Below are 22,351 nucleotides of genomic sequence, written 5' to 3'. Positions count from 1 at the left end.
TTTGTGACCGCCTGGAGGGGTGGGATAGGGAGGGTGGGAGGTAGGGAGACGCAATAGGGAAGGGATGTGGGAACAGATGTGTATGTATGACTGATTCACTTTGTTATAAAGCAGAAACTAATAAAAAATAAATTAAAAAAAAAAAAAAAAAAAAAAAAAAAGAAAAAGCTACAAACCGCTAGTTCTCAAAACTGACTGCATGCTGGAATCATCTGGAGAGTTAAAAAAATATATGGATGCCTGGGTCCCACCCCTGGAGATTCTGCAGCTTGATGCCAGGAATATTAAGCATTCCACAGGTTGATTATTTCCAGGACAAACTGTATGTATGCATGTATGTATGTATGTATGCATGTATGTAGACATGCAAATGTGTATGCAAGTATGTATGCATGGAGGGAGGAGACCAATTCTGGGTGAGAGCGAGAAGAGAGAATAAAGGAGCTGGCTAGAGGGGTGGGTGAAGAAAAATACACAGAGAGAAATAAATTGCCCATTAAAATCCAGCACTTCTGGAAATAATAGTTAAATATGCAAATTTTATGAACTATTTTACAACTGAAATCAAGAAGGATCTGCTGTGTGTTTGAGTATGTGTAATTTTAAAAAACAGTAATGCTCCTGGATAGCCTTGGATTGATATGTCTTTTTAAAATTTAATTTAATTTTTTTAAATTTAATTTTATTTATTTTTTTATAAGCAGGTTCTTATTAGTTATCTATTTTATACATATCAGTGTACATATGTCAATCCCAATCTCCCAATTCATCCCGCCACTTGGATTGATATAAATCTTGCGCTGGATATTAAAGGTCTAATTGCCAATTCTGGAATAAGATCAGCATGCCCCATTCCTAGCAATGCCATTTGCTTTTATTTTTTTAGGGCCTAGGATGAGAGATGAAGGTTGATTCACAATTATCCTGAGTAAAAGATACAGTGGCTCTGAGAACAATTTCTAGAGGATTTACGGGGCTGTGCATCCTGACTGATGGGAATAGTTATATGTTCAGGTTGGTGAGAAGAAAGACACCCGGATGCCAGAAATTGAGTAAATGAAGTTCCCCTACTAGCTTTTAGTGTAGATTTTCCTACATGGAGGGAATGGGTTTTCCGCTGTTCATAAATATTCTGACAAATATGTTTTTCCAAATGTATGGAAATATGTCCAAATATATTTTGACAAAACCTTTACATATTTAATATTATATATTAATTATTAGACTAAATATTAAATTTATTATTTTACTATATATTATTGTCATTTATTACTGATTGTATGAAATATTTAATATTTCCAATTTAATATTTTTCCAGTAGATGGGTTCCTAAGATTTGTGCTGAAGTCTGTTATACATTTGAAAAGCAGGAATCAGCCTCCCTCAAACTATTCACCACTGGAAAATCTGACAGAATTCCAGCTTTAAGTCCTACTCCCATTCCTCAACCATGTTTCAGTGCCCACTAAGGCCATGCTACCCCGGGAAACCCTGCCCATGGGGTTAGGTGCCTTCTGCACCTGCAGCAGAGATTGATTAAGTCTCTGGTGCCTGGGCATTTGAGAGTTCATCTGGCCGTGTTGCATACGAATGTGTGCATCTGCTCAGGACTCTGTTATGATTACCTTTTCCTGCAGACGTTCAATAATAGCAGCTAGATTAGCCTCACGGTTTTCCTTAATTTGTTCCATCTTCAGGATCAGCTTCTCCTCTGCCATTTTGCTGAAGTTGTTGTTCTCCTCCAAAGCCTTCTGGAGGACCTCTCGCTCGTGTTCCCGCTTCTCTGCCAATTGTTTCAGCACCTGAGCCTCCTGAGACTGGGGAAGAAAAACATATGCATCTTAGAATCACCCAGACACAAACCTGGTGGAATAATGGTCCACTGATTCAAGACAGCATTCTTTTCAAATGAGTAGTACTTCTAGCCTTGAGCACTGTTGTCAATTCCCTGCTCATCTGCATGCCTTAGAATTTTCTATAGAATGTGGTGAGTGGGGAAATGTAGTGAGCTGAATTTTCAGCTGTGAGTTTTTTGGACAGATTGTTTTAGAAGAAGAAGCATGTTACCCTCCTGGAAGAGTTTTGTTTTCATAAGTTGCTGCTAAGCATTTATGCAACAGGGAATGCTGTAATTAATCACCTGATGGCAACATCCATGAAAGCCTGAGGAAAATAGGTGAGGATTGGGGCACGTTCCCATCTTTTTCCTGCCTCACTGTTTTTGATCAGTTGTAGGCTGGGCCCTGCAATGAGCCTTTCAACTTTCCCCAAATTGTTAAATTCACTTTCTCATTGTATTCCATGCCCACCTCTGCTCTTTTTTTTTCATGCACCAAATTCTCTTTGGAGACTTTGGGAACAGTGCAAACTTCAGCTCCATATGGTCACAGACAACAGAAAGTCCTTTTCTGGCCCCGTCTTGAATATGCCAAGGCCACCTGGGTCACCTGTGAAACCCTGCGATTGCTCAGTGATTACAGCAGAAACTTCAGAAACCTGTGTACCCCACTCCTGCATGTCCCAAACATTTTTGTGCACTATAATTCTCCTGCAGCATCAGGAGGCTATACGGTTCTGTATGTTAACAGTCAGAGGGTGCTTGATAATTATGCCGAGGCCTGGTATCCACCCGCGAGATTCTGACAATGCAGTTCTTTGGTAAGCTACCTTTTTTTTTGTTTGTTTTTTTGCGGTATGCGAGCCTCTCACTGTTGTGGCCTCTCCCATTGCGGAGCACAGGCTCCGGACGCGCAGGCTCAGCGGCCATGGCTCACGGGCCCAGCCACTCCGTGGCATGCGGGATCCTCCCGGACCGGGGCACGAACCTGTGTCCCCTGCATCGGCAGGCGGACTCTCAACCACTGTGCCACCAGGGAGGCCCAGGAAGCTACATTTTTGATAAGCATCCCGAGTGATTGTAATGCAGGCAGTTCACAGCCTACTTTTTGAAAAATACACTGGCATGGGCTTTGGTGTCAGGTCTGTGTTTAAGTTCTAACTGTGTCAATGACCCTGGATATATTAACATCTTTCCACATTCACCTTCTTCTCCACAATTATGCAGCTAAGAGAAGTCTTACCCACTACTGAACTATCCAGGTTTAAGACTAAATTATTACACATCCATAGTTCCTGGGTAATTCCTTGGGATCAGCTGGTCCTCTGAGGTGAGGCTTCAGAGGAGTCGTTGTAAATGTGAATATCTAAACAATGGTAGATCAAACAAATATTTCATGGGCTAAATATTGGTTACCATTAAAAACATTAATAGGAAGATATTTCAGTTGATGGGAGTGGTCATGGGCCCTTACTGGAGAGATTGTGATGTATAAACAATACGAAGTCTGACAGGGAAAGAGACTTTTCTTTGGATAAAATTCTACAGGAATGGTAAAATCAGACAGCCTTAAGAGTCTTTGTTGATGTGGTTATTGTGAAGTTTATCAGGAGTATGTCTAGTGACTCACTGGAGATTAAATAGACAGTTCTGGGAACCAGCCCCACTTCTTGTTTTAACCCCATAATCTTTTCACTGACATCTTTAGCGGACCCATTTCATTCTTGCTTTGTTATAGCTTGCAGAAAATCTACTATGAAAAATGATAAAATGTTAACACAAAGTAAGTTCAAGATCAAATGGAACCTTTCTGGAAGAAACATGAAAAAATATTTTCTAGCTTATTCATCCTCCTGCCTCTAGGTGGGACTATTGGTAAAACATCCTACATTGATTTTGCTTATCTACTGCTACCAGGACTACTGAACTGTGACACAGGGAAAGAGAGACTGACTAAAGGTGTGTGTGTGTTTAAAGTTTCTCTCTGAGAAAAGTCTTCATGAAATTATTTTTTTGACATATGTCTAAAGATAGTAGCTATCTCATAGGACTATTTGCCAGCATCAAATGAAATAATGTTTGCTAGGTATTCAGCACAGTGTCTAATATGGAGTAAGCTAGTGCTGAGCAAACGGCAGCCATTATTATTGAAAGGAAAACTCAAAACACTTGTGACAGGAGAGGATGGCAATTGAACCTCCTGCTACACCTAAACTCAGATGTAGAGTCTTGGTTATCTCACGTGTGCAGTATATATGTTCACATTCCTTTAGTTACTGATGGTGAGTAGATTGTGTCCTCGTGGTTGGTGACAGTCAGCCCTTCCTTAACTCCGTCCTGTCCACCAGCACACGTACACTGAATGGGGCTGTACTGCTAAGAATTTTCAGTTAAGGAAGCACCACAAAGAAGTAAGAGGAAATGACTTTGATCTTTCATTTCAGAAAGTTCAATTCAATTTACATAACCTAAGTCCAGAAAACTTTTTGAGGGAGAGAAGTCTGGGTTATCACAAAACAAGGGCGCAATGTGTCCAAGAATTATGGATAAGGTTGAGGCCTTAGGTATCTCTTGTAATGGGCAGAAAACGATGGGGCAGCTTCAGGAAACCAAAGAACACCAAATCAATCAAAATAAAGCAAAACAAAAATTTTCAAAATCCTCTATAGCAGTGCTTTTAGATTGTATTCCTCTGTACGACATGGTCCATCAGCCAAGTCTTCTGAAGCCAGTAGATACATGAACTTTCTGCTCGGTATGTTAGTAAGTCCCTTTCCCCTCCTCTTTCTCCCATAGATCAGTGCTTCCAGCACTGCCCTGGATAGGATCTACCTGGATTTTTCTGTGGCCCTTTCTCGCAGAGTTACTGTGGATAGTTATCCAGAAGCAACTGCATCATTTTAAATTTTCAGATGCTCAAATTAACTTTGGCACTTTGTGAAATTGTGTTGTAACTTGATGTTTATATTTGTGCTCTTAATTTTCTTTTGTGAAAGAGCCGAGACCAGTCAGGAGACAGCAGGGGAATAGGATTGAGAAGGGAAGGCTTTGGCATTGAAAGGGTAATAGAGCAAATACATTCCTTTTCAGATCTCTTGCCTTGGTGGGACACATTTGGTCTGTGTGAACACAGACTCCCTCGGGGGCCCATAATCACGAAAGGAGGGAGGTCTCTTGCATTTGTGGAGTGTGGCATTTGGCCCAGTTTGAAATGCCTCAAATAATGGCGTTAATACTTTTGCAGTCACTGGGGCTAAATGAGGTTACCCAGACTAGGTGTCAAGTGCATTCCTTTAGCACAATTAATGGGGTGAAACAGAAACAGAAGGCAGTACAGAACGTTCTCACGTGAGGCTGCTGCTCAGTGATGAAGACCTGCCTAACTGGGCCAGGCCACTCTTCAGGACCACTCGCTTCCATGGAGCCTTTCCTTATGCACTGGTAGGGATTGTTATAACCACCATTGCCTCAACTCATGCATTAGTAGGATCTAATAATTATATATGTTTCAAATATTTAAAGCTCAAGTCCATGGAAGAAAAATACAGAATGAGAAGTTGATTATGGAAAGAATTCCTCACCAAGAAAATATGTCTGCCTCCCTGTTTTGATTCTTCCTCATACATACTCAACTCTTAAATTCTTCCATGGAGCTAACAGCCCTGAGGGCTTTGACCTCAGCTCCTAGGGTCTCTGGAACTCCACTGCTGCAGGAAGTCATAATTCTTCTTCCTTCTTACATAGCCTGGCATCCAGATATTACCACCTATAACCTCTCTAAATTTGTTCCTGGGGAGAAATTGATTCTATGAATACAGCTTTAATCTCCCAGTCACAACCTCACTGGTTCTGATTCTAATATTTCTATCAATAAGCAAATAAGTATTTTGTCCAGAAAACTGCCTTAAAACAGAAAATGAGTGTGAGGATGTGATATATAAAAGTAGAAGCATTTTCCTTTATTTCAGTAGGAGTAAAGTTTTTGCTATGTGGTCAAATAGGTATTCTTACTTTATTCATTGTTTGGGCAGATTGGCAGAAAGGAATCTTGATTGACTTATAGGGAGGCTAGAGAGGTGGGATTTGCTAAACGTTGTTAAAAATAAATTGTTTAAGGGAAAAGGATCTGACCATGGAGGAACATTTCTGAATAGCATGTACCTAATGTTGAAGGTCACTGAAATGCGGAAATAGAAAATGAGGGCATGATAATCATCAGCAGGTATAATGCGAATGTCAAGCCAAAGTATTTATAGAGCTAAGACATCCAGAATGATATTCTGGGAGATGAAGAACATCTCCATCTTGCTATTGTAATAGCGGAGCCACATGGATGGTGAACACCTATTCTAGGCATAAATTTCCTCACACTGAACTCAGTATCACTGAAATAATTACAAGAGAGATACGTGAAGGGAAAAATAATGAGAAGGTGAGAAGAATTATTGTACATTTAGGAACACTTTAACTATATAATTTTCCAAAGAGGTTCATTACCATTTCTTATATTACTGAGTATAAGCATTTAATTACTGTATAATGAAATGGAAGATAAATTTGAGTTAAGTGGTATAATAAAACTCATTTTACTTTGTGTACACAGAGGAGATTTAAGACTATATTTTAGATAGTGCTAGTTTTTATTTCTATGTGTTCTGAAGTATACACATTTCTACCTCTATTTTCTTTTAAAGTTCTTTTTTTTTTTTGATATGGACCATTTTTAAAGTCTTTATTGAATTTGTTACAATATTGCTTCTGTTTTACATTTTGGTTTTTTGGCTACGAGGCATGTGGGATCTTAGCTCCCTGACCAGGGGTTGAACCCGCACCCTGCATTGGAAGGTGAAGTCTTAACCACTAGACTGCCAGAAAGTCCCCATACCTCTCTATTTCTTGTCCCTTTTCATCATTTGGATATATTTCTTGCCTTCTAGAACCGTTTATCTGACGCCAGGTCCCCTAGTACCTAAGTGCTTTTACGGTAGTAGGTTAGATGATGTGTCTCTAATTATTTGCTTTACTGTTAACAATGAAAATACATTATTAACCCAGCTAAAGTCACAAATAAAGCCTTGTTAAATATGATGATTGAGTATAATTATGTAAAACAAAAGGGTTTAATATTCACTTTGTGTTGAAGAATCAGAAGCATAATAAGAAATTTAAAATGAGTGAAATCCAAACACCTTTAGAATGAGTCCCTCTGCCAGAGGCTGTAGTGCATTTACTGCGGTTAACTCCTAGGAAAAGAATCATGGGGGTGGTCTGCACACACGGGAAGAGTCTGTGGACCATGTGTCACATTCTCTAAGGAGCAGAACGCTTCCTGAATGTTGAATTGTGAATAATCCAGCACTTTAGCTCATAATCATTGCTATACAAACCACCCCTCTTTTACTGGATTCGACTTTAGTTGCCATCTACAATGTGAGATGCCGACAAATGGAAAAGGTAAGTCTATCATGTTTGGTGACAAATGGTCCACTTCGAGGCCATATTATTAAAAATAAGCAACACAGATTTCTTTCGGAGGTTCGATGACTTTGGAGTTGATTGTGCCAGTATTATCAGTATGCCAATTATAGTTTACTGGAGTGGTTTGAATAACTTTCTTTTTAATTTAATTGATTTTAGCATGAGATTTTATCAATATCATTCAATTCCTTAAGTTTTCATCTTTTTTTTTTTTTTTTTTGTGGAACGCCGGCCTCTCACTGTTGTGGCCTCTCCCGTTGCGGAGCACAGGCTCCGGATGCGCAGGCTCAGCGGCCATGGCTCATGTGTCCAGCCGCTCCGCGGCATGTGGGATCTTCCCGGACCGGGGCACGAACCCATGTCCTCCGCATCGGCAGGCGGACTCTCAACCACTGCACCACCAGGGAAGCCCCATCATTTTTGTTTTTTATAATACTAATTTTTCAAGCCACTTTTAGTTGGGCTGAACTATTTATATATCTGTTACCTATCAAACCACCTTTGTAATTTGATAACTAATATTTTATAATGTTTAAAAATATTTATGAAATGTATTATACAGTAACATTTCAGCATCTGTGTTAATGAGAAGCTTTCTTTATAAAATCATGAGTTTGCTAAATCATCATCTCTGTGAGGTTGGAATTGGATGTGTTTTTACACAACAATAGCTGACACTTTCACAGTGTTTGTGATATGGAATAACTCTCTTAATTCTCACAATAACTCCAGATGTAAGTTCTATTGTTAGTCTCATTTTACAGATGGATAAAATAAGACATAGTGAGATTAGTGACTTGCCCAAGGTCACACAGCTATTAAGTGGCGAAACCAGACTTTGATCACAGGCATTCTCTTAACCATGTGTTCTTAACCACTATGCTTTCAGGCTCTGGATGCGCAGGCTCAGCAGCCATGGCCCACGGACCCAGCCGCTCCGCGGCATGTGGGATCTTCCCGGACTGGGGCACAAACCCGTGTTCCCTCCATCGGCAGGCAGACTCTCAACCACTGTGCCACAAGGAAAGCCCCTAACCACTATGCTTTTAAAGATGCTCTTAAACACTGTGCTTGTCTTGCCATATCACATAATTTATTGTCCAAACTGGGATATTTACGAGATTGAAATAATAATGATAACCAAACAGTAGGAATAAGCTGGGGTTGTCCAGGGCCAACTGGAATGTATGGTTAGCTTAGCTCTACTGCCTCTCACTAAATAAATGTTCGTTGAATGAATAAATGGATAGATGCATAGATGGATGGATGGATGGATAACCGAAGTGTTCATATCATTTCATCCACATGGGTAAGCTGCTGTATGGAAACTTTAATTTCAAATAATGAGCTTCAAATCTGACCTCATGAGGTAATGTGGTCTCATGGAGGTGAATTCTGAATTCTCAAAGGTAATCAAAGAAGGAAGAAAAAAGCCAGGAAAAGGACTTATTCCTTTTATAATAATCTTCTACCAACTAATCAGTGGAGCATTAATTCTGGTTCAAAGGAGCCTAAGGGGGCTTCCCTGGTGGTGCAGTGGTTGAGAGTCCGCCTGCCGATGTGGGGGACACGGGTTCATGCCCCGGTCCGGGAAGATCCCACATGCCGCAGAGTGGCTGGGCCTGTGAGCCATGGCCGCTGAGCCTGTGTGTCCGGAGCCTATGCTCCGCAACGGGAGAGGCCACAACAGTGAGAGGCCCGCGTACAGCAAAAAAAAAAAAAAGGAGCCTAAGGGAGGAGCATTTAACCTAGTGATCATATGGTCAGTGCTGCAATAGTATCAACAGATGGAGTGAGGAATTGGGGGAACTTCCAAAACACTGAACACAAAGTGAATTTGAGCCCACATGGAGATGAGTCCATGGCAGCCCTCCAGCTCTAAATCCAGCAGGCTCCAGCAGCACAGCCGAGGTAGGTCACTGCTTCCCAGACATGATCTCTAAACTCAGGTCCCAGAAGCAAGTCTTTCAAGGGCACTACTGGAGGGGGAGGGGTCTCATAACCTTTTTGTTTTAAAAGCCCTATCAGAAGTCATATTTCACCTCTGTGAAATACCTGTGTCTATCTTTTTTTTTTTTTTTTTTTTTTTTTTTTTTGCGGTACGCGGGCTTCTCACTGTTGTGGCCTCTCCCGTTGCGGAGCGCAGGCTCTGGACGCGCAGGCTCAGCAGCCATGGCTCACAGGCCTAGCCGCTCCACAGCATGTGAGATCTTCCCGGACTGGGCACGAACCCGTGTCCCCTGCATCGGCAGGCGGATTCTCAACCACTCCGCCACCAGGGAAGCCCCCTGTGTCTATCTTTATCCTTACTTTGAGTTAGGATTATGTTAATTTAGTGAGAGAATGCTTATTTTATGATAATCAAAAATATTAATTAGCAGTTATAGATGCTTTGATTATAACCATGACAAAAGGAATTGATTAATACTTATTTAAATGTATTATGTTTGGTAGGCGGAATCTTTACAAACTTTTAGCTTGTAGGAAAGGAAATGGAACCAGGGCAATATGAGTGTTGCCAGTCACTCGGCTAGGTTGGACATCTGAGTATTTTTGAAAGCCTTTAATGACTCCTCATTTCTTAGATAAAATAGAGTTTGAACACCTAACCAGGCATTGAAGGCCCTCCACGATCTCACCTCACTACTCTCCAACTCCCTACCCAAGGCCACTAGCCCAAACTACTGGTCTACCCACTGCCCTGAAAACACACTTTCTGCACTCTCACCTCTGGGTATCCTTAGTTCTGGAACCATTCTCTACATCTAGAACACTTTCATGTCTTCTCTATTTATCTAACACTATTTATTTTTCTAGTCACCCAGCTTTTTAAAGCAGATATTTCTCTGAACAGAGGCTGTGATTCACAAGGAGTGAAATGGTTTCATCTTCCCAATGAACTTCTTTTTCATTTGAAGTCAGAGTCCTTAAAAATGCTACCTCTGACCTCAGTTCCTACCTCAGTCTCCCCTTGCTCATTCTGCTCCCACCATACTGTCCTCTGTGTTATCTCTCGAATAGTCCTAGCATACTCCTCCCTCAGGGCCTTTGCACTTGCTATTCTCTTTACATCAAACTCTGTCCCCCAGAGAAGAGTCCCATGGCTCACTCCTTACCTTCTTGCCTTTTTTTCAAATGTTTTCCCTCACAATCTTCATGCTTCTTTTCAAATGTTCTCATATTCAAGAGGCCTTTTCTGACCACCCCATATGAATAGTACTTTTCACCCCAGAACTACCAATTCTCTTTGTCCTGCTTTATTTAGTACCATCTTACTGGGTAGGGCATGTGACCCGGCACAGGTCACTGAGACTCAATTCTAAGACTTCTGTTAGAACTATTAGGAAAGAGAAGCTCTCTTTCTGCTGGAGTTGCTAATTTGTGAGAAAAATAATTTGGGACTGACTGAAACAAAAAATCCTTGGTATTGAGACCAATTAGTTTGCAGAAATAAATGATAAATGTAAAAAGAAATATTGAGCTCCTGGATCAAGCTGTTTTTGAAGCTGTAACAACTCTGAGGATTTTAGTCTCATACCCTCTTTTTGCTTCATTTAGTTGAGTTGGGTTTTGGTTATATGCATGTCCTCACTTAGATAGTTACTGAGATATATGCACTTGCTAAAGGCTCTTTAAAGAGAATTAAAGAATTTAAAGAATTCTCTTTAAAGAGAATTAACAGTCCTTCAAATGAGTGCTAATTAAGTCAGTACAACCCAATAGAAAAAAAATCAATTAATGATTTCTTAAGCTGTCACTTTCTGTTAATTAGTTGTATTTTCTTCTAATTAAAACCCTAGTACCTGGACATAATCTATATAATGATTTTTTTGAAAATCATTTTTTTGAAAATTTTAGTAAGAGCAGGAATGTGACAGAATACTGATTTTAAAGGGCTCCAAAGAATATTTTTCCTGGGTGTCGAAATGCTGGATGATTACATTTGTAAATGTCTTTTAGCCACGTGGCCAATTTTTAGTTAAATTCAATTGTTTAAGTGTGTAATTGTTGACAATTTATTGTTGTCAGGGTACATGAATTTTACCAGAATCAGTAATTAGTTAACTCAGGGAATTTTATGAGAACATCCAGTTAATTTTGATCATCTCTGTGCTCTTCTTTTTCTTTTTAATAATTTCCTTCAAATTAAATATACCAGCAACATTCTGAACTATGATGTTGAATTTTCATCTCTAATTTTCAATTTCAGGTCAGTTACTGACTTCTAATCAAGTCATGGCATCTTCATATGTCAACCTATGACCTCTACTTACAACTGTTAGCTATAAGATGCCAATGCTTCAGTGAGAACTTAAATTACCTTGACTGTAACATGCTCTCTACTATTGTAGTTAGTTATTCATATTTGTTGGCGACAGTCTCGAAGGACTGTAACTCTGAATACGTTAATTCAGTTTTACTATGAGAAGAAAGCTATAAACAACAACAAAATAAAGATAAATATTTCTAAAGCAACTTCTTGTATGTCTGCTTAGGTTAGTAGCTTAGTTTCCTTCCTTTGAAATCCAGATTTATAACAACAGTAATTGGTCAAATACAATAAATAATATGTAAAGAAATACTCACTGGATGTAAAGAGAACTTCACCTGAGTAAAAATTGAAATTGTGGTCAGAAAGTTACACAGTATAAGAAGATTTTCCAACCACAAAGATTAAAACAAAAAGTATTTTTGGTTCAGAAAACTTAATCTAGGATTTATAATCTCTGAGCCTTGTTATTTGATGCTATAGATATGTATGTACATATATGTGAGTGTGTTTGTGTGTGTGCGTGTAGGTATATATAAACACATATACATACACACACATTTGGGTTTGTTCTGCACTCCCTGTTAGAGAATTCAGTCTTTAGGAGAAGGACTATTTTCCTTTTCTTTGTAAGTATCCAACATAGAAGTGTTTAATGCATTGGCTAACTTTTTATAAACATCTAAATAAAATTTAAAAATTATTATAAATGCAGAGTTTCCATTTAAATCATGAGACCATGCATGGAGCATATTCTTAGTGAATACATGATTCTAAAAATATATCATGATAAAGTCAGTGGAAAATACAACATAGGAATGAATTACCTGCAGTAATTCATTTGGGTTTCAAGAGTGTCTCGATGGGATGTACCCCCATAATCACACAGCTGATACACACATATTCAGACATAACTTCTGTCTCTATGTATACAGTCTTAGGGATTTCTGTATGCCCTCCATTTTTAATACCCTTGGCTCAGCTGATTGTGGAAAATTAAAGATTTAGCTCTGTAAGAAAAAGCTCTTTAATACAAACAAGGACCAATGGAAAAAAGAAAAAAATACCATCAAGGCTTAGAAATGGGTAGAGGAAGATACTCATATATTCACGAGAGGGTTCTGATCTTGGATGAACCAACTTCAAGGACAGGGAGTGAAGCCTTGGGGACAGGGGCAAGCTTCTGACCCTTACCCTGGGGTGAACAGTGTTTCTGGGCAGGAAATATCTCAGAGGGAGTATCTGGTGCTTTCTAGTTCCGAGGAAAACCATGTACTATGCTTTGGGGCAGGATGCAGAGTCTGAGAGCGAGGACTCACCACTTGGGCACCTCTCTCCACCACAACCCCTGGAGTTACGGTACCTAAGGCTGTGCTTTCTTGACAGCCAGGATAGGCTAAGGCAGGGAGGCTTTTATCGAAATGGGTCCAAGATGGGGAGAGGGCACTAGGGCACTGAAGTTCTTTCAGTGTCTGAGATCTTTGGTTTTAACTAGCCTCAAAGCAGCAGTTTTACTTGAAGTAGCCTGGATCTATGTCTAGAAGACCTACATGTGCAGGTTCAGGCATCATTTTCCCCTGGAACTTCTGATGGAAGTGTGTGTGTGTGTGTGTGTGAAAGCTGAGGGGTTGGGGAGGGGAAGGGAGAGAGAAGAGGAGAGAGAGAAGGCAAGGAAAAGAGAGAGCAGAATTTAAAACCCTATGGAAAAACTTACCTTCCTTCTTTCCTCTGCAGCTTCCAGTTTCTTCTGGATCTCCTCCAGGGACAGATCTTTCTTCTTGGGAGAAGCTAAAGTTCGTGGGGCTTCTGAGATAGGAGATGGTGGCTTTAAGATCAGCTCAAAAGCCTGGCCGGAGGCACGTTTGTTGATTTGCTTCACTTCCATATCTGAGAGATGAATATTTGAGGTTAAGCACACAGAACACAGGCATGGGTTTACTAAAATAATTTGAATTCTGGCAATTAAAAGTAGCCTTGTTATTCTGGCAAAGATGAATAAAATGCTGCATATGATCATTTACTCTACATTGCTTGAACTTATAAGACCCCTTTCTTTAGTATAATTATAGATATATTTTAACTGGATAAATATTTACAGTGTTGGGAAATTCAATAATGTCCATAGGGAGTTGAATCATGGTAGGTGTGCCCAGAAAAATATAGCCTGAATCAATTTTAAACTAACTTGATTTTCCTTTTGAATAAATATGAGCCTCATATGAAAACCAAGGAGCATAGAATTAGATTTATTTATTTTTTGGGAAATTAGCATAGCTGGAAACATTTTCGGATTAAAGAATGAGGAAAATAACAAAGTCCTCCAGTTCTCACACCTAATCCTGTGGTTAGAAATCACAGGAGCTGTGTTGGAACCGATGTAGCTCCCTGAATGTTTGGAAATACCTGCAGCAGTCAAGGCTCATGTGCAAGGTATCCTGCTGGCTCCTGTTTTGCCCTTCAGTGTGTCTGTTGATCTGAGTCATCAAGCAGTGTAATGTCCACTCTGGGGAGGACACTGTGATGGGGGTCCCTGTCTTCAAGGTGCTTATAGTCTAATGAAGACAATAAGACAGGGTACCATGGTAATATCTTTGCTTCTACTTTGCTGCTACTTAGAATGTCCTTCTTCATCTCCCTCAGCTGTAGACAGGAACCGGGGGAAGAGGCATTGTATCAGGGGAGGGAGGGGGCAACATCTGCTTATCTGATTTATACACTCTGTACATTTAAAAAATATTTAACTCAATAGCTGCATAATATGCATAGGAATTAAATGGGCAAAAACCTGAAAATAAATGCATAATATAATTTATAACGTAAAATAATATCATTTATAATATAAAATGGAGTGATAGCTAGCACCTGCTAGGATATTAGTGTAATTACACAACTTACAGCTTAGTAAAGTATCCTGATTTTTAAAAGCTCATTGGACAGCTCTAACTTTTAGATGAGTGTTTTTTATTCTGAACCTCAGACTACACCCCTCTCATTTCGGCCCCCCAGTCCTTGTTTGGTCCTCTGAACCCACCCAAATTCAGGCCAGTCTCTGTTGTGCATCACAATAGTATTTGAAAAGAGTTATGATTTTCCATTTCAATTATTTTCCCCAGTCTAAAGCATCCTCAGTGTCCTAAAGTGACACGGTTTCTAGATCTTTACTACTGCATCATACCCTAACCTCACAGGTCTCACTCGTTTATTACTGTCCCTTGAAAACTGTGGCAACCAAGCTGGCCAGGTCTCCAGGCTAGTTCTGACTAGAGCAGAGCAGAGAAGAATTATAAATTAGCTTCCATTAATGTTCTTTTAGCAGCCCGGTTAGTGCACTTTCAGTTTGTGGTCAGGTAAGACTCCAGGTGAACAGGAACTGACCTTACTTACTTAGATGTGTGAATGCTAACAGATTATATAGACAAAGTCAATTCAGTAAGTATGTTAAAAATGAGGTGGCTTTTTTCACAAATGTAAAAATATTTTAAATCTTCCTGAAGGCATCCAAATTTGTACTTATATCTTAAGTACAATTCTATAAAAATTATGTAAATTTATGGAAAATGATTTCAAGAGAACAGAGGCAAATAAAAATCACTTATTTGATGAGGTGATGGGATTTTAAATGGATAGGGTTAGAGACACTGAAATCAGAACTGCCTGTATTTGCATCCAAATAGTAAGCCCTGCTTACTAGGGTGTGAGACAGGGAAGGTTAATTCACTTCTTTAAGCTTTCATTTCCTCATCTAAAAGATGGAGATAAAAGGCACCTTTCTCATAAGACTGTTGTGAAGATTAAAAGGTGAAGGATACTTGTCCAAATTAATCAAATTATATACATTAAATATGTGCAGTGATTTGTAAGTTACCTCAATACAGCTGTTAAAAAAATTAAATTGTAAAGATGTTCCAAAAAAAGATATAAAGGATACTAAGTATAAAGCACAGGCCATAGCACTTAGTGTTTATAAATAATAATAAATAATAATTATTAATAATAAATTATTATTATTAATTCGTGTTATAATATTTGTCTACAATAAACACTTCACATTATTACTTAATATAGAAAGAGAAGACAAGGTTAAAGACTTTGGGAATTTGAAATTCTCTATCAGTTCTTTCAGGAAGCAGTTCATGAGCGATGTGGAATTGTCTATTTGACTTCTAAGATTCAGCTTATATATAACTTTTGATTTTCGTTTCCCTCTCCCCAGTCCCTAAGAGGGCAGAAACCATCACTGTCTTCTGTGTCCTACCAGTAAATGCTGCCTTAGCAAATAATCACACTGAGTTCCACTTACTGGTTATTTGTATGTTGTAATTCTCTCCTACTAGGCCATGAGTGCCTTGAAGAAGAGGCCTGAGCCATATTCATCACTGGAGCCTCAGTGACAACACATGGTGAGATACAGTCTCAGAAGAAACATAGCTGGATTACTAGTCACAGCCACATTTAGCAGATTAAGGATAGGACCAGTGTATTTGTTGACTTAACGAACTTATACGAAGTAGGCATGGGACCTGCATTCTAATGAGAGTTTTGGTTGGAAACCAAAATCTTTTTGCATGAAAGACATTTCCTTGTGAAACAGTTAATTCATATTTATGATGCTTGTGCCATGACAGAATCAGTTTGAAAGAAAAAGTCTTTGAGTCCTGGAATATTTTAAAGGCATAGAAGGGGTTAACTGCCATAGATCATTTCACCTTACCTTTAATGTATTTCCTTATACATGTGGAAAAGAAAATCGTTGTGAGCCAAACAGGTAGCCAAATATGCCTCAGCTTTATCTACTACATATATAACTGCACCAAACATTTTGATTAAATGGACTGAATTAAGTAAAAATGGTATTGTTGATAATGACAGCTACCATTTTGAATGCTTACAAGAGGCCAGGCTCTATGTTAAACATGAAACCATTGAAACCCAACAACACCACAGGGAGGAAGATATTAGAGTTAAATCGGGCTCAAAGAATCTAAGTTACTTGCCTGAGGTCATGCAGATAGAGGCAGAACCAGGAAGGTAATCAAATTAAGTAGTATGAATCAGGATAAATCAAACCAAAAGGGTTTTACTGCAAAATAAGGTTCATAGCTATGCCAGTTCTTCAGGATTTTCTTTTAAAATCCTCTTTATCTGGGGCTTCAGTCATAGGTCAGTTTTACTACTGGAACTTATTAGGTTGTTGACATGCACACACAAAATATGGGGATTTTATAAAGACTACACTAAAAAGATGCGATGGTGGTTGATTTTCTCTCCTGAGTTTTCTAACTACAAAGCATTTTCTTGCAAATTGTGATCTCTAATTACAGCTTAGCATATCATGTTTATTTGCAAAGAAAAGCCTCGGACGTATTGTGGATGTTGACATGCTGGATGCGATGGCTAATAAGCACTCAGCCATGTTTCTTAAGAGACATTAATGTGCTGTTATTAGCATCAAACTCATACTGTTTTGAGCAAACGGCAATCAATAAGACCCATTAGCTAGACCCGGCAGGTCAATAGTATGATCTACAAAATATTGATTTAATTATATCAGGAACTGTGAGACAGAAACAAATATATCCAAGCTTTGCCAACTGATCCAGCCAGCAGGGGCATTTCTATTGTAGGCATCTCACCATCGTAAGTGTAGATGTTGATGTTGCGAGGCTCCGGGTAGAAGCAAGAGCAGATCAGTGACAGCATGGACAGCTCCTTCATTTTTTCCTTGTAGGCTGAAACAAAAGGCTCAAGATTAGTATCTATCATTTTCTGAATTTCCTCTGAACGTTTTAACCTGAGTAATAATTGTAGCCTCCTGCAGAATGAATGTTGTCAGGGACACTGCTCTCTTTCACAAAATATAAATGAACGAAAGATGGAAACAGACCCTGGGGTGCATATTCCTTATTACAGAGGACATAAAGCACAAATTGTTGCAGGTGAGATAAGAAGTGAGAGAAAGGGAGCTAGAGAAAGAAAGGAAGGTTGAAGGAAAGGAGATCCAGCAGGGTAGGAGGGAGAGACAGGAAAGATACAGAGGAAGCAGAAACAGACAAAATAGGCAAAGAGAAAGGTCCATTCCAGTACATGTGCACGCAGGTCTGTTGTATATAAATCAGCTTCAGGAGGTGTCCTTTGCTGGTTGACCCTGAAAGGCCACATACACATTTGGAGAGAGTCAGAGAACTCATCAGGAGAGTTATTAAGCAAATATTGACATATCTTGCAGGGACCAATGTTGCTTATTTCTCTTCATCCCAAGTGCACTTTTTTTTTTTATTTCCCTCTTTCCACACACACCAAAAACCTGGACCTGAGATCTGATAAGGATGTCTCTTCCTCTCTGCACACTCAGTTTGGATGCCAAACAGCTGTCGGAGTTCAGACCTTTCTCCCCTTTCACTCCCCCCAACCCCCCCCCATTTCATTTTCCCCTTTGTCCTTCAAGAGGTCTCCTGTCCAGGCAAACTTGGAGGGCCTCTTATCACGTTGGTCATCACCAGGACAAGTGATGACCCGATGGGGATAAAGAGGTGGGATCTTCTCACCTTTGTTGGTTATTTAATTAGCAAAATTAATAAATTAAGGAAAATGGAAGAAAAATAATAGAGATAATGTGCACTGACTTGTGAGAAAGTATAAACAAATGGTGATGTCCTACCATATTGAACCTCACAGGGAGCAGGTACCTCTTGGCAGGGTCTTTGGATCATTATGTAACCCATGGAAGAAGAGTACATTGGGAAGGTGAGAATCTGCAGAAGATTGTTTGGGCATTATTGCCAGGTGCATCTTTGGTTAGCCAGTAGGAAACAGATTCAGTATCTGGATGTTTCAGAGCTACAGAAATTTAGGTTGGGAAGATTCTAAGCGATCATTTAGTCAACTGTCCACCCATTGTACCATCAATTTTGCAAATGAAATGGCCCACAGAGGCTGACGTCATATATGGACGGTGACAAAGTTGGGATCTCTGGATAAAATGTAGTAAATCAATCTGTCTTAAGATTGCCAAGAGGCTTTCTTCTAGCTCTACTTTCAGAATGAGATTCAATGTGCCAAGAGGGCTGGACATGCTTGCACACCGTTGAACCATACACAAAGACCAGTAGTGTCATATTGCATATGGTTCAACCTAACACATCCAGAGCATCTCTCTAAAAGAGTCTCCATCCTTATTTAGCTTATTTCCTTAAAATAAGCAACATAATTTGCCTTGTGCCGGAATAGTCCTGCCAATACCCATTCTGAGAGATTTTACTGGATGCCTTTGGAATTTTAGAAGGCTTAAACCATATTTCTTTGTCCTATGTGTCTATTCAGTTAATAAAATTATGTCACTTATAAAGGTCCAAGCCGATCTTCACATGGATGTTCAGCGTGAATCACAATATCTGTCACATAAAAGCATTTTGTGGTTCAATGCATTTAATTCCATGAACTGATTAAAACCAAAACAGCAAGCCTTTGTAGGCTTGTACCTTTTTTCTGGTAAGAGGATGCTAAATGGTACCCAAAATATTTTGCAAAGCTAAGCACATATTAGAAGCACATGTTAAAGACATCAAATTTATTAGGGAAGGACAATCCAAAAGCAAAATAAAAGATATTCTGTCTCATAGAAAAGGGAACCTTTCTATACTGTTGGTGGGGATGTAAATTGGTGCAGCCACTGTTGGTGGGGATGTAAATTGGTGCAGCCACTATGGAAAACAGTATGGAGTTTCCTTAAAAAAACTGAAATAGAACTACCGAATGATCCAGCAAACCCATTCCTGGGCATATATCCAGAAAAGGTGAAAACTCTAATTTGGAAAGATATATGCACCCCAATGTTCATAGCAGCACTATTTATAATAGCCAAGACATGGAAACAGCCCAAGTTCCCATCAACCAGTGATTGGTTTAAGAAGATGTAGGGGGTGTATATATATATATATATATATATATATATATATATATATATATATATATATATATATGTGATGGAAAATTACTCAGCCATAAAAAAGAAATGTTGCCATTTGCAGCAACCTGGATGGACCTAGAGAATATCATACCAAATGAATTAAGTCAGACAAAGGTAAATATTATATGATATCTCTTATGTGTGGAATCTAAAGAATAATACAAATGCATCTATATACAAAACAGAAACAGACTCACAGACATAGAAAACAAACTTATGGTTACCAAAGAGGAAAGGGAGGGGGCAGGGATAAATTAGGAGTCTGGGATTAAGAGATTAAAAACTACTATGCATAAAATAGATAACAAGAATTTACTGTATAGCACAGGGAACAATATTCAATATCTTGTAATAACCTATAATGGAAAATAATCCAAAAAATATATAAAACAGAATCACTTTTCTGTACACCTGAAACTAACACAATATTGTAAATCAACTATACGTCAATAAAAAAAGATTTTCCATTTTATAGAGAGGTAACAGATTAAAGCTGTAAAAGAAAATGAATTCCTACAGAAGAAAACATTCCTCAACATCTGTCCTCAGTTTCTTGGAAATGAAGTTCACCAATTTTCAGTAAGGTCACTGACCTAATTAAGATTGATAAAGGTGTAAACGTTGTCAGGAACCAACACATTTAGAGGCCATGTGTAATATATAATGGTGACTGATAAAAATGTTTTGTTTTTTCCTCTCTTAGGTGGTCTGGGGACAAACCCCAGCTCATCTCCGTGGGTGATTTCTTTAATGGCATCCTTACTTTGATTATTTTTTTTAAACATCAGGGCCTGTGACTCTACATGGCATGACTCTATCCAGTAGTAGCCATTGCATAGATTTTCGCTAATATAGTTGCTCTGAATCTTATGGAACCCTGTAAAACCAGTTGCAACCACAGCCCAAGCAAATTCTGATTGTTTCCATGCAGCAAAGGCATACTGTGAAGATGGGTCTCCTTTCCACTTGCTGCAGTTGCCCGAGACTTTCCCCAGATGACATTACCCTTCCTAATCGTCTCCACTCATCTACATCCTTCCCAAGATCTGAATCCCAATTCAGATCACCCCTCTTCAGCGTTTCCCTCTCTTCGGGGGTACTCCCACATTGATATCCTGCTGTCCTTAGTAGGCTATACTACATAATCATGATTATACACTGTTATACTTGATTATATACTGTTTCAGGTCATTCACTACTGGTTTTTGATGTGTAATTTTTGTTTACTAAACTAAACTCTTTGAAGGCAAATGCTGCACCTTACTCATTTATGAAATAATTTACAGCATAGTTCTGAATGGAACAGAAAGCAGTTGCTTAATAAATAGTTGTTGGCTATTTTGCTCACTGATTTTAAATCAATCTCTCAATTGACAAGTATCAATATTTATGATCACCACCTATGGTCAAGAGTTTCTGTGAGGCATTATGAAATTAAAAAGAGATATATGTGTCCTCATTCTTAAGGAGCTTTCAAGTCAGGGAAATGAAGTATATGGATATAAAAAGCGATAGAAACACATGCAAAATAGGGTAAGTGTCAAATAGAGGTAGATGATTTGTACTAGAAATTCAGAAGAACCTCAAAGCCCTGGGGCTGTGGGGAGGGTGGTCAGCAATGGCTTTACAGTTAGAGTTGCCAGATTTAGCAAATAAAAATACCAATACCTAGTTCAGTTTTAATCCAAATATTGCACGGGACATACTGAAAACCATTCCTTGCTTTTCCGAAATTCAAATTTAACTGGGTACCTTGTATTTTATATGGCAACCAGAGCAAGTGGACCAGGATCATAAGATTGAGTAGTGTTGAGGAAAGCAAAGAAGAGAGGAGGTATATTTGTTATTGTTGACATGGAAATGGGTTTATAAAGAGACCATATGGAAAACTTTTGTGAGTGGAACAGTGAGTTTACATAAGGTTGGATGATTCAACTCAACTTCAGGGAGCATAATTCACTTCCAGGTCTTTGTGAATGGCCTTCTCTGTGTTTCAGGAGACAGCTTTTTCACAGACTACACTTTTTTAGAAGTTGTGTCCTGATCGTAAGTCTTCTTTGAGGTCAATTTGGCTCCAAGATTTTGGGTAAGATGTTTTGAAATTTTGCTCATGTAAAAGGGTTGCTGGAACTTAAAAACATTATGTGTACATTAAAACGAACATGGATATATACAAGAATGTTAGAATTTCAAGTATTTTAAATGTGTAAATGTAAAAGAAATTTGAATTTGAGAGTTTAGTTTTGAGTCCACCCTTAGGAATATTTAGGTGAGAAAGTTTGAAAAGCACAGTTGGCAATAGGTTGGTTCGCTGTGAGTCCTGGTTTGCCTGCATCGTTCTGGTTTAAGCCCATTAATAACATCCCTATTCACGGTCAAAACGTTTGGCTATTAGGAGTCATCCTAGCAATAGGAAGCTATTGAACATTTTGAAAATGGAATTACCTGATAAAAGCTCTTCTTAGACCTATTTGGCCGTTTTATGCAGAAAAGACCCATCACTAGGAGACACACTTAAGAAACAATTGAATAAATTTCAGCAGGTAACGTGGTTTGGGGAAATGGTAGTGCAGAGGAAAAGGAAAGGGAAGATGCAGGGGACTTTATGAAAGATGAATTGATAGAAAAGAATAACTAAATTTGGAGTCAAGGGCAGATGGAAGAGAGTGAGAGATCCTCACGGATGGGTAGCCAAGGGAAGCTTTCCAGAAAAAGGGTCGCTAAAACTGAGTCCAGCTCATCTAGGATGAGCTGACCTTGTAGAAAATAGACCATGGGTTGAGATATGGAAATATATATA

The 22,351-nt window shown here is 38.9% G+C and overlaps 1 protein-coding gene across 1 annotated transcript in view; it reads right to left on the bottom strand.

The window, feature by feature from the left end:
- STMN2 (stathmin 2) overlaps positions 1–17,315 on the bottom strand; it is a gene marked incomplete at its 3' end in the record, with an annotated part of 30,049 nt that extends 12,734 nt beyond the window's left edge. The window contains exons 1-3 of the mRNA XM_079722576.1: positions 17,219–17,315; positions 13,300–13,472; positions 1,626–1,817 (exon numbers count right to left, since the gene is read on the bottom strand). Coding sequence (XP_079578702.1) covers positions 1,626–1,817; positions 13,300–13,472; positions 17,219–17,300 — 447 coding nt within the window. The 5' untranslated portion in view covers positions 17,301–17,315. The remainder of the gene's footprint in view (positions 1–1,625; positions 1,818–13,299; positions 13,473–17,218) is intronic.
- Between the last annotated feature and the right edge of the window lie 5,036 nt (positions 17,316–22,351).

This window comes from Hyperoodon ampullatus (assembly GCF_949752795.1).
Source record: "Hyperoodon ampullatus genome assembly, chromosome: 17".
NCBI classification, from domain to species: Eukaryota; Metazoa; Chordata; class Mammalia; order Artiodactyla; family Ziphiidae; genus Hyperoodon; species Hyperoodon ampullatus.
Note: the sequence above shows the minus strand (reverse complement) of the source record. Positions and strands in the feature narration are given on the sequence as shown.